Source organism: Aplidium turbinatum, chromosome 3 (genome assembly GCF_918807975.1).
Source record: "Aplidium turbinatum chromosome 3, kaAplTurb1.1, whole genome shotgun sequence".
In the NCBI taxonomy this organism is placed as follows: Eukaryota; Metazoa; Chordata; class Ascidiacea; order Aplousobranchia; family Polyclinidae; genus Aplidium; species Aplidium turbinatum.
Genome location: NC_137474.1, coordinates 1,398,373 through 1,411,132, shown reverse-complemented (window position 1 = coordinate 1,411,132; position 12,760 = coordinate 1,398,373). Strand labels below are relative to the sequence as shown.

At 41.5% G+C, this 12,760-nt stretch overlaps 1 protein-coding gene across 1 annotated transcript in view; it reads right to left on the bottom strand.

Annotated features, from left to right (window-relative positions):
- Positions 1–12,760, bottom strand: part of LOC145766965 (uncharacterized) — a 42,288-nt gene that overhangs the window by 11,283 nt on the left and 18,245 nt on the right. The window contains exons 7-21 of the mRNA XM_082578686.1: positions 12,479–12,652; positions 12,135–12,212; positions 11,634–11,741; positions 10,977–11,030; positions 10,253–10,360; positions 9,641–9,748; positions 7,297–7,492; positions 6,455–6,718; positions 4,322–4,530; positions 3,351–3,536; positions 2,086–2,263; positions 1,696–1,896; positions 1,064–1,366; positions 583–762; positions 226–333 (exon numbers count right to left, since the gene is read on the bottom strand). Coding sequence (XP_082434812.1) covers positions 226–333; positions 583–762; positions 1,064–1,366; positions 1,696–1,896; positions 2,086–2,263; positions 3,351–3,536; positions 4,322–4,530; positions 6,455–6,718; positions 7,297–7,492; positions 9,641–9,748; positions 10,253–10,360; positions 10,977–11,030; positions 11,634–11,741; positions 12,135–12,212; positions 12,479–12,652 — 2,455 coding nt within the window. The remainder of the gene's footprint in view (positions 1–225; positions 334–582; positions 763–1,063; positions 1,367–1,695; positions 1,897–2,085; positions 2,264–3,350; positions 3,537–4,321; positions 4,531–6,454; positions 6,719–7,296; positions 7,493–9,640; positions 9,749–10,252; positions 10,361–10,976; positions 11,031–11,633; positions 11,742–12,134; positions 12,213–12,478; positions 12,653–12,760) is intronic.

The window sequence follows — 12,760 nt, the reverse complement described above, 5'->3', positions numbered from 1 at the left end:
TATTTTCAAAATGCATTCTCACACCATGATGTGTGCAGAATCGAGATGTACAAGATGTTAAGTATTGCTGATACGTGAGTGTTGAGTGTACAAGTATGTAACATTGACACAAGTAGGCTAAGGCGGAGTGAAGTGGAAACTTATAGTTTGCAAAACCCTTTGTCGTTTGAACTAGTATCGATTGCTTTGACAAACCAGTAACTGCCATGGAAAACACAAACTTACCTGCTCTTCCCCTTTCCCCCTTTTTACCCGGTTCTCCAGGAACACCCGGTTTTCCAGGGTTGCCATCAAAACCCGTAAATCCCTGTTCTCCGCTTTCTCCGGCTGGGCCTGAAAAGACATGAAGTAGTTGGGTTTGGATTGTACAATTTCCAATTCCCTAAATAGGGCTAAGCTGAGTGAGAATTTTGCTTTAAATGCTCCTTCCAAGCCTCTAACCATTTTTTTATAATCACGAAAATGGTTGCGCTTTATTCTAGGCTCAAAACAACAACTAATACAAACTGTTCAATATAATTGATAGACAGTCCTTACACTTGCACTATAGATGTACTTTTTTAACAAGCAAACAAGATGTACCTGAGAGGCCACGGAGCCCTTTCTGCCCCTTTTCTCCTTTAAATGAACCAGAAGCAGGAGGGCCTGGTGGGCCAAGCTCTCCTTTAGGTCCTTCTACACCTTTATTTCCCGAAAATCCTCTAGGTCCAGGAGGGCCAGATGGGCCTTGTCGACCGATGAAGGCGCTTTCACCCTTTTCACCTGAAAATATAGAGAAATGTTCAAGAAAGCGCAGGAAGGACTTGGGAACAAATTCAGCTTGATGCTTTTCATTCCAACTTGCACATTATCATCAGTTCGTTGCCAGGCAATAATAGCAATAAATGTTTTGGAATGCCATTCGAGATAAAGAAAACCAGGGGCAATATTGTTTATCAACTATTTCTTTCAATCTCCACGGGATTCAGTTATCCCAACCTATGAATGCTGCACACCGGTGTTTCTGAGTGAAGTACGTAAGACAAGTGCTGGTTTCCTGTCATTATCTTTCAAGGAGTCTTACCTTGTGGTCCATCTTGGCCTGGTTCTCCTGGCAGTCCTACATCTCCGTTTAGTCCAGGAAGGCCACGTGGGCCCGAGCGACCCTCTAGGCCAGGAAATCCGTCTACTCCTTGAGTTCCCGGAGGGCCAACAAATCCTGGCAAGCCGGGAACCCCTGCTGGGCCTTGAGGGCCTTCAAGTGACTCCCCGGGTTCTCCTGGAAGACCATCCGCACCATTCTCCCCATCCCTTCCGGGTTGGCCTCTCCTGCCCTCCAACCCAGACATCCCATCTAAACCAGGCTCACCTGGAGGCCCAGGAAGTCCTGAAGAGAAGTTACAAGATTAATATACTGTAAGTCCATTTACGTGGTTGTTGCATACTTATATCTGAAATAGCAGTCTTTCTGTGAACAGTTTTACATTGAAGTCGTTTAGATTTATTTAGCAGACTCAAAGACGTCGCAAACTAGGCGAGGTGCGTCTTGTGCAGTGTAGAAGTTCATTTTCTTCTAAAAAATGTTATACGAAATTGCAGGAAAAATAAATTTTCAAAATTTAATCGCTTATTTTATTGGTAATTCTTCATGTAGAAAAATAAAATTTTATTTAAAACGTTTTTCTTGATACATTAGTGTAAGAAAACATATAATACCTTTGACCCCTTCCGGACCTGGCAACCCTGGTTCGCCAGTTTCTCCTGGTAACCCGTTGTTTCCAGGGGGTCCTTCCTGTCCAAGGTCCCCAGGAAATCCACGACTACCTTTTTCTCCCGGTCTTCCACGTTCCCCTGGAAACCCAATGTCGCCCTGCTCCCCTTTCGGGGCATCCCCAACGATTCTTTCCCCTTGCATTCCTGAAGTGTCATAAAAAAATATAGAGAAGTTTACAATTGCCAACTGAAAGGAAAGATAGATATCAAACTAATACAACATGGTGCAGGAAATATGGTGTGAGATGGAATGAGACTATAGTAACCTCCCGTACATGACAAAATACAGTTAGTCAGTTGCCTATCATGCTTAAAAGCTTTTATAACTTTTACCTTTTTGACCGGGGAATCCTCTTGGGCCTAGGGATCCTTCATCTCCTTTTTCACCTTTAAACCCAACAGGACCAGGAGTTCCAAATGCATCCCGGCCCGGGCGGCCAACTCTCCCTTTTGGTCCATCAAACCCTGGAAGGCCGGGCATGCCTGGTAGCCCAGCAAACCCTCTTTCACCCTAAAATTGGAGGGTTACTAAGCATATAATACACTTTAGAAGTATCAAACGATAAACCTCATACCTATAATTAACATTGGCTACAAACTATCCTCGACCAACGATGGGGAAACTGCAGTACAATATTGAATCGGTCTAGACTGGACAGTATTTAAAATGAATAAAAAGATCCCTCCAATAGACTCCCAACCAAACTAAAATCAAAAATTTTCAAAACTTAGGCACGTTGTACCACTCGTGATATAGTCTAGACTCTAGAATGTGTAAATTAGACCGCCACAACAATGAAAAATTCACTAGGCCTACTTTCCAAAATCACATCATACGAAGCATGACCAACAAAAAGCTACTTGACCACATGAATATAGAAAACCTATTGACCATAACGAAGCTACACCCGATTGCAGCAACAATAAAATCAAAAATTTTAAAACTATTTGGCCATACTGAAAGATCAAAATAGAGAGTCAGCAAAATCTGCATGGAAGGTAAGGTCAACAGAAAAAAAAACGATGCAGACCGCCAAGACGATGGCATGACAACATCCAGGCATGGAGCGAATTCAATTCGGCTATACAGGGAGAGCTAGTTAAAAACCGCGACTCGTGTAGGCAGTCGACCCATGTTGATGCGTGTTGTGCTTCAAGTGGAGATGGTGATTGAATATATAACGCACCGTTTCTAGCACTAGTTGCAACGTTCATCTGATGAAATTGAAAGTAAAATTAACAACAAACAAGATGGTTTATTGCTTCATTGACGTTGTTTGTTGATAATTTTACTTTCAATTTCATCAGATGAACGTTGCAACTAGTGCTAGAAACGATAATTGTCCTGATGAACACCCAAACTTTTCAGTACTCAGAATATAACGCATATTGTGTATCTACGCGCATGAAGTTTAGAAGTTTTTAGGAAGTTCGCTTGCTTGTATCACTAACATATAAAGTCAAGTGGCACCCACGGGTTGAGTATGCTACACTCGATAACGTTACAGTGCTTAGATAAGGTTCGAATATTTTTGATAAAAACCAACTGATGCAAATCATTGGTGAAATTGTCATTTCAGCAACTCTGCTAATCTCACCTTTTCGCCCCTTTCCCCTCTTCGACCATCACGGCCATCCAGCCCAGACAATCCTGGTATTCCCGGTGGGCCTTGCCCCCCTGGAAATCCCATTTCCCCTTTTTGTCCCTTGATGTCATCTGAAACCACTGCTGGTTCCCCTTTTGTCCCCTTATTCCCGTCTCGACCGGGGGGACCTCTGCTCCCCTGAAATGTAAAGGAACAAAAAAGCATTGATGACGTGACAGATTGCATTGTGCCTCCCACGCTAGGATTAAATCTTCGGGCTTCACATGACGTCATTTTCGGTGTGTATAGCTACATAGAAGCCAACATTAAAACTTCAAAACACCATTAACACATTCCACGCACAATCATTAAGAAGAATTTTCAAAATTTTATAGACTGAACAAGTGAACATATTCACAATGACTTGTTATATGGTGCTGTAGGAGAAACTCTCCTGCTTGAACAAATCAACAAACGTCAACTTCTCTGGTTGGGACATAGAATACGAAACTCTGCTGCTATCAAAACTGATCCAAGGCAAAAGAAACCAAGGAAGACCAGCACAAATTTTCACACGAAGGGTTCGATTGTTCACAGAGCACAGCCCTGTAGTCTGTAGAACTACGCCAGTTGGCTGAAAATCGCCAAGTATGGAGACTTTGTATTGATGCTATTTTGTACCCTACTGGTGTGAAATAAATTATTATTATGATTATGGTTATATCAAACGTCACAAAAAAATTATCGATTTACAGCTACTTATTAAAGGCATTTCAATCTTTTAAACTTCTGAATAAACAGTTAAAGCATTTCTCAAGTAGAGAAATGTTATTTGTTATTCTCCCCTTCCTACCCAGACATCAAATCAATCATTTTTTACATTGATACAACGTCTACGGACGTTGAATTAATGTTAAAAATGACTGATTTGGTTTTTGGGTAGATGCAACCTTCTTAACGTTCACAGGTGAATTCAATCTTACGTCATGGCCCATGGGTCCATCAGCGCCTGGTTCTCCAGGCTCGCCAGGAAATCCAGCCTGGCCATCGAATCCTGGAAGTCCGTTCACTCCTGTTAGCCCCTGGGGTCCTGGGGGGCCGACTTCTCCCTTTTTTCCAACAGCGTCGATGCAATTACACTCCCCTCCTTTCATCCCCCGTGGACCAGGCGTACCAAGAGGCCCAGGAGGTCCTAAAAAGCACGAACATTAATGAAGTCCCATGCTAGCGAAAATACAAGAGACCACAGATCTTTCATAGCCATTATGACGTCATTAATTTTGTGATATGCCTTTTATGGTCAGTACATCGCTGCAGCCACTTACCACTCCGGGCACCATGCGCAACAGTGCCAAAGTCTGATATACAACAACGAGCTGACTCGTCGAGTACCGGAGAAATAAACTATGGGGCGGAAGATAGAGACTTGTGGAAATAATCGACAGCCAACCTTCGGCTTGGAGATGGCACATGATGATGATAATGTTATGATTATACAACTCAAACGTAAACATTATCATCATAACTGATAACGTCGCTTAAGTCTCTCTCCCTCTATTTAGCTTCAAAGAAGCCTGGTCTTAAGTTGCAATAAACAAAACAATTTGAACAAAATATACACTCTGTAGATCAAAAAACTATTAATCGAAAAATCTTTTTGGCGAGTTTGAGGGTAAACGTTTCGAATCATGACGTAAACACGATCACCGAAGTTGATGATATAAACCAGTAGTTCTCAAACTGTGCGTCGCGACGCCCTGGTGCGTCGTTTCAGTTTTCCAAGGGCGTCGCAGAAGAGTTTCGTTTCGTAGCTGAATTCAGTTTATCTTATAAAGATGAGGTTAATCCTTTGATTAGCAGTTTCAGTTCAGTTGTCATCAAAGTTGTTATCTTCATTAAAACACGCCCACTTAAGTCAAGAGTTTTCAAAAAAACTTTGTGGAGAAATGAATGCAGCGCATCGGAGTTTGCTCTTTTAATTTTCGTCCAGGTGGCTTTCGCCTAGAAAATTCTTTGAACTCTTCTACGAATTGGTGGATGAACTTCAAGCTTTTTTGCAGCAAGAAAATAATCCACTTGCAGATTGTTTAGCTCAGAACAATTTTTTATTGAAATTGGCTTACTTTACTTGTGTGATATCTTCGCCAAACTGAACATTTCTATGCAAGGGCCGAATAAAAATGACATTTCAGATAAAATTGCAGCATTCGTTAAAAAGCTGCTATTGTGGAAGGAAGATATAGTAAACCTGTCTGGAAGCTCTCGATACTTCACTTTCTTGTCCAATTTGCTTGAAAAGAAAAGTATGACGCTGCCTTCAAATTTGTGAAGCATATTTGGGCAACATTTGTCCAAGCTCGAGTCGAAATTTGCAAAATACTTCCCGAAAAATTTATCAAACTACGAATGGATTCGTGATCCTTTCGTCCAACCTACTCCACTGTCTTTTACTGCACAAGAAAAAGAAGCCTACATTGACCTTTCTTGTGACAATTCCCTGAAAAGGATGTTTAATTCAGGAAATCCGGTAAATTTCTGGATTTCAATGAATGGCGATTATCCAGCTTTGGTGAAGAAAGCACTACGAATTATTATCCCATTTGTCACGTCATATTTATGTGAAGCAGGATTTTATGCCTTGGCGGTGATAAAAAGCAAATTTCGATCACCAATAAACACTGAAAGAAAAATGCGGGTGGCAATTTCAAAAATTCTCCCAAGATTTAATGAACTTTGTAAAAACAAACAAGCCCACACGTCACATTAAATAATATGCATTGCTTTTTGTTGTTGTATCAACAAACAAAACTTTAATAATAAGTTTCCTCATTAACTTTTATTTGCTGGTGCGTCGCAAGTCCAGAAAACTTTTCCAGAGGCGTCGCAACAAAAAAAAGTTTGAGAACCACTGATATAAACTTATGATTGAGAAGAATTTTTCAGTAAATAAGCAATTTCATCCACCAGGTGGCACTAAATGAAGAGCTACACAAAACATCACTTGCCCAATTGCACATGCAAAGGATTGAACTCATGTCGTTTACTCTTGGGACTTTTGTGTAAACAAATCAAAAATAAACAACTTAGTATGTTGAAGAGCACTGCGCCCCACTTACCAGTTAGCCCCTTTTTTCCTCGTGGTCCAGAGAGACCAGGTGGCCCTGGTGGTCCCACTATCTCTCCACCTTTGTTGATAATTCTACCTGGTTCTCCGGCCACTCCACGAGAACCAGGCTGCCCCCTTGCACCAGTGTTGCCAGGTGGACCATCGGCGCCATCTTGCCCGGGTGTGGATTTTCCAGGTACTCCCCGATCACCCGGGGGACCTACAACACCCACGAGACCCGGTGCCCCATTCTGCCCATTTATTCCATCAAAACCTGCACATGGCCACAACATTACATTTTGAAAGAATTTCCACGTTCTACCTCAACACGTCATCTGCTTCCCAAACAGGAATCTACTTATGTACCGATGACGTCAACAGCATACAAACCCCACCGAGCTCAAGCAACAATGTTGCAAATGTGTTTTTAAATTTAATAAAAAATCGTAACAGACCACGCGGCAACATGAAAAAACGTTTAACAAGTTTACACAAACAAAAATGACCCTTAGATACCATCAGGTACCAGATCACCACAACGAGAAAACGAAATCTTTGAAACGTCTAAATTTCATCAGACGACTAATTAATTTGTCGGTGCTAAAGATTTCAAAGCTGCAATTTCCAAATGACATTTCACACATCGAATGAAAATTAAAAATACAAATTCGTAAGTGCGTTAATTCCAGACAAAAGTTGCTTTTTACAACGTTACAATGTTGTTAGATGTTCAAACGTTGTAAAAGCAACTTTTGCGGCTGAGTTGAAGCACTACATTACATCAAATAAAAAAATTGGTCAGACTGTTAAAAGAATCAATTTGTGTGAAATTTTATTGGTTTTGCTTCTAACCTGAAGGTCCGACATCCCCTTTCTCCCCTACCCCTGGAGGCCCGGGGTTTCCAGGAAGTCCCACTCTTCCAGGTATCCCATCCTCTCCTGGGGGACCTTCTGCACCATTTAAACCATCGATACCATTTGACCCTCTCATCCCTTGAGGCCCATCTGGCCCAGGCATTCCGGGAGGCCCAGCAGGACCATCCAACCCCTGAAATATTACTCATGTAGTGCAACGTCATAAAAAAGTGCTTTTCAAGCCCGTTTTCACCGCGGTATAAAAGTTACTTATTTTGTGGCTTCTCTCGTGTTGTCGCTACAGTATAATCAGGGCACCAGTTGGTTAGCTACTGCCTGGTATCGCTGTCAATCGAGACTAGACCTTCCATACCACGAGGTGGTCCCTACAGCGGGCAACCCTTAATTACACAGTGCGTACATTTAATTTGTCACTGGCAATAGATACATGTTTTATGGTCAAGTAGACAATGCTGAACGCAAACTTCACCATTAAAATAAGCTCCTGTGTACCATTTTTGAGGAAAAGAGTTTTTAAAAAATTAAAAAAGTTGTTAACCAGACTTAAGTCAGGAATAATAGCGCCTGTGGCTAAATCCAGTTGAGGTAAGACTCAGAAGTGTTGTTCTGAAGCTTTGCGCTTGTATTCACCAGTACAGACTCTCTTCCTCGACCAGCAAAACCCAGCCAACATCGCCCGGCTATCCTTGCACTTGTATGGCCTCTCTATACTTGCAACATCTTAGTGGAATCGTTCACCTGCATGAAAATGCTATGCTATTCTATGGTTTCCCAGAAAGTTATGCATCACCGCCTTTAGACTAATGTATGCAGACTGCAGTTCTCTCAGTCCCATTCAGCAAGCTCTCTAACAACTCATCTTCCAATTTTTTTTTTCACATCTGGACCAGTAAAAACTCCAGCTGTAACTTTTGCATTAAAGTTTTAAACAGGGCTGAGAATAGTGCCTTTAACTGATTAATTGCTACCTGATTTTTCAGGGAAACAACAAACTGTTTTATAAGGCCCAGCTTGATGTGTAAGGGAGGCATAAGGAATCTTCTTGGATCAACAAGTGGAATGTTGGTCACATTGTGCTCTCCAGGGTTGTATGATGGCCTAGCCTGCCATTTCTGTTGAATGTAGTGGTATTGTGGGGACCGACTGTCCCATAGACATAAGAAACAACAATACTTTGTGTACCCCAATTGCATTTCCATCAGCATGTTCAACACTTTGAAGTCTCCACGCAGGTACCATTGGAATGTATCATATTTGATGTCTTCCAAGATAGCTTTCATACTTTCTGTTGACTCATTCATTGTTGTAGAATATGCAACAAGGACCGATGGCTTTCTATTCCCATTATGCAGTAGGCCTAGTACTATTACTGCTTTGAGATTTTCCTTAGAAGAGTCGATGAAGAGTCACCAGTCCTCTGAATCGTGATGACTTTCCAGATACATTGTAAAATGTCAGCTGAACTCCATCATCAATCACCTTGTTAGAAAAAAAGTAAATGAACTCCTTTCCTTGTGCACGAACACCCCGAACAGTGACAGCTTTGTCTGTAAGTTTCCACTGTTGCAACCATGAAGCAAGTAACTCTGTATGTTTCATTGACAACACCAGTGCTCTGACCAAATCGTTGAAATCTGGTAATGAAATTTCGTGGTGGTCGCATCGTGGTCTGGGTTCAAAGCAGTCAGACAAGGAAGCATGAGTATATGATGCAATGCTTGAGTCACTATCACTGTGTTCAGTCACTGGATATACAGAAATGGATAAGTCATGGTCATCAGCATAATGCTGCGCAGGTCGTATTGCAGTGGAAATATGATACTCAATGGCAGCCCGATTTGCCTTGTTCAATACTTGGGGCAGTTTGGTGAGGAAAAAAGTAACAGTCAGATGCATGATTAAAGGGTTCACGCCACACCATGGAGACGGCAAACAAACTTCTCTTCTGTCCTACTTTCCATGCAGCTAGCTTTGATGAACGATCTGCACAAACGATGTGAGGAGCCCAGCTTCTAGGTATTCATTGCAGGAAAAAATCATCATTACACAGATAGAATGGCCCATATACACCGACATTACCTTGCATTTCAGCTTTATATAGTGCAGTGCAGTGTATCAAACAAAAATTCATTTTTTCGCAAAAACTGTACACAGGATTTTTAATGGCCATATTCGTGATCAGCGACCCCAAATTAGCTAGAAACGGCGCTTCTCTCCCCAGTGACATTTTGGTGTACACACTGTGTTATATGGGCTGGCGTCTGCATAAAAGCAAATTGCATCGTCGTAAAGAGCATTTCAAAACTAGTGAAAAACTTACCATTTGACCAGGCAGGCCCATAGGACCCACTGGGCCTGGCATTCCTGGCTCCCCCTTGCTTCCACGTTCCCCATTTGTTCCTGGAACGCCGTCATCGCCACGCGGACCCTAAAACGAAAATCAGCTTTTTTTAAATAAAAGTTGTTAGAAAAGATCCTTTTCTCCGGCCAAAAGCAAGCTGTTGTATAGTATTATATGCTTCCTTGGGCGACAGCTGCTTGAAGCAAGATACTTAGGTTCAATTCCCCAAAGAAGTACCGTCATCACTGCAACGCCCTGACAACCACATTGGTTCGCCTTGCAAGTTATTTTTCGCACATCCAAAGCTTACGTACCATAACAACCCAATTTTCTGCAATGTCAGCTATAAATTTTTATTTCGTTCAAATTTTTTTTTTTACTTTTATGAAATTAAAGCGATTTTATGACTTCAGACTTCGTTGTTGAGAAGATTCGAAAGCAGAACAATTGCTTCAAGGAAGACTGAAATGTGAATTGAAGTTACCAAAGAAGTTTATTGAAGTTACCAAGGAAGTCTATTGAAGTTACCAAGGAAATTTATAGGTTTAAACTTTTATAATTGTAAAAAATGAACACGATAAAAGCATTTACCTTTTTTCCGTCAATTCCGTTTACCCCCGGCACTCCAGGGGGTCCCCTTGGCCCTGCCGGCCCCCTAATTCCCTTCTCTCCCTTGTTTCCAGTCATGCCTTTCAATCCCTGAAAAAAATGTTACATAACAATTAGAGGTGGCAGTGAAAACGCGGACAATGCAAAGCTTGATAATGAAAGTAAGTGCCCAATGAAAACAACAAACAATCATTTCATAGCGTTTCGTCTGGGTAACACAAAACAAGTTTATAAATTAACATTTTCACGCATTTGATTAATTGTTCCAGCTATCTGGACATAAACTGTCGGCTGTGTAGCCGAGTGGTGAGAATGTCTGCGCGATGTTCGAAAGGACGTGGGTTCGACACCGCTCCAAAGCACGCGGCTGTGTTTCGGCAAAGATACTTAATGACATGCCAAAATAATGGGTGCAGCTGACTTGAAGACTAATATTTCACTTCCCATTATTGGTCTGATGCATCGTATCTGTGATCGCAGTCCATGGGCACAAAATAAAACATGATTATATAGTTCTGCATATTCCTCTACATACTTTCCGACACGTGTGGTGTGTAACACAGTAAGGAGCCTGTAGTGTATAACCTCGGGTTGGTCCATACTGGTCCATTCAGTTTCAGTGCATATTCAGTTACATGCAGTAAATATTTCTTCAAAATTCCGCCATTTTGAAACATGATGTGAAACTACTAACATGAATACTCACAAAGTCACCACGAGGTCCTGTGTCACCGACATCACCAGGTGCACCTTTGGTCCCCTAAAATAGTTCAGAGTTTAGTTCCTGAAAGTTACTTTCAAGTTTCAAATACATAAAGTTATTCCCATTACAATCACAGTTATGTGTTGGTGTGGGCAGTGTGCGGTTTCAACAGCAACATGTTCCAATGAGGCCTCGCCGACTCACCATCTTGTGCATGTTGCTCAGATTTTTAGACTGCATACTAAATTATCTACCAATGTCCGGTATACTGACCCAGGATAGGTATGTAGACCATACAACGCTCGATGAATACACAATCCATTGGCTGCTATGCCTGGATGTAACAACGTGACCTGCGGCGGCCTCAAACGCAAGAAGGAGATACAATACAAATAGTTTTAGCGTAACCAAGGGCCGTTATCTCGTCCGTGCAATAATGCCAGCCTCAATTTTTGCGGTGCTGGTTGTGAAAAAATAAGTTTAGTACTTTTTATTTCTGATATATCCGACGCAGTTTTGAACCGACCTCCCACCTGGCTCAACCAACGACGACAAACTAGGAAGAAGAAAAAATGTCATGGAAATGAAAAAATGTCACCAAGAAAAAATGTCATGAAAAAAAAATGTTATGAAACTACTTCATTTTTTTTCTAATCCTACCTTTGATCCGTTGATTCCCGGAGGACCGGGAAGGCCAAAATAATTATCATCATCACCACCGGTTAAAAATCCAGGTCGTCCGGGAATTCCTGTGCTCCCTCTATCTCCCTAAAACGCAAGATGATTGAAAGATGAAGATCATGTTATGTTTTCGGCTCTAGAGCATAATATTACACAAAGTTCTTTTCTTTTATCTACGAGATGATCAAATAAAACAAAATGCATTTTGATTTTATGGACATGCTAACTACAGGCACGTGCCTTATTGATCCAAACAACATGTCTACCCATGTCTTAATCTCTTCAAGGGTTTGCCATCTTTTTCGTTCATTTGTTTAATGTAGCTGGTAGTTTTTGGACAAAAAATAAATTAATATTCTATGCGCAGTAAGTAAGATGAAGAAAAATACAAAAAAATGTTACTTCCAGTATTTATTAATATCTTTGTTGAGTACTTTATATTAAAAAGTAACTTCCTTGAAGTAAAATCTTTGTTTTTACCGGTTCTCCTTTCGATCCTTGACGCCCGATCCCTGGGGTGCCATAAGGACCCCTGTCCCCTTTACGTCCTGGTGGGCCCTGGAAACATAAAATCAATTAAACAATCTCAATTTCTTAGGTTTGTAGATCGGCCAAAAATAGTAAATTGAAAAATGAATTATCAAAATTCCTCCAGGTTGTTGTCCAGTGCGATATTCAAGACATCTCTATCCTTGCTCAGACATCGTCCTGGCAAGATGATCACGTTTCCATGTAATAAGAATAGGCCTACGGCGCTAATAGGCAAATTTGGTCATTTACTGTATTGGCCGCCATTATGCAAATTCCACAAACAATGCACCTACCGGTGGCCCAGGTGGCCCATCATACCCTATGGGGCCTATTGGTCCAGTCCTTCCAGATTCACCGGGATATCCCCTGGGGCCAAGCGGGCCATCTTCGCCCCTTTCTCCCTTCATCATATCTTTAACATCGATGTAGGCGGGCTCCCCTTTCTCCCCAGTCATCCCCCTTTCACCCTGGAAAGAAATTTAAACAAACGATACGAACAAGAAATCTTAACCTAATTTGAACCTGCTGAGTTATTTCTATTAATTCTCATCAGCCATGGCTGTAAACTCGACCAA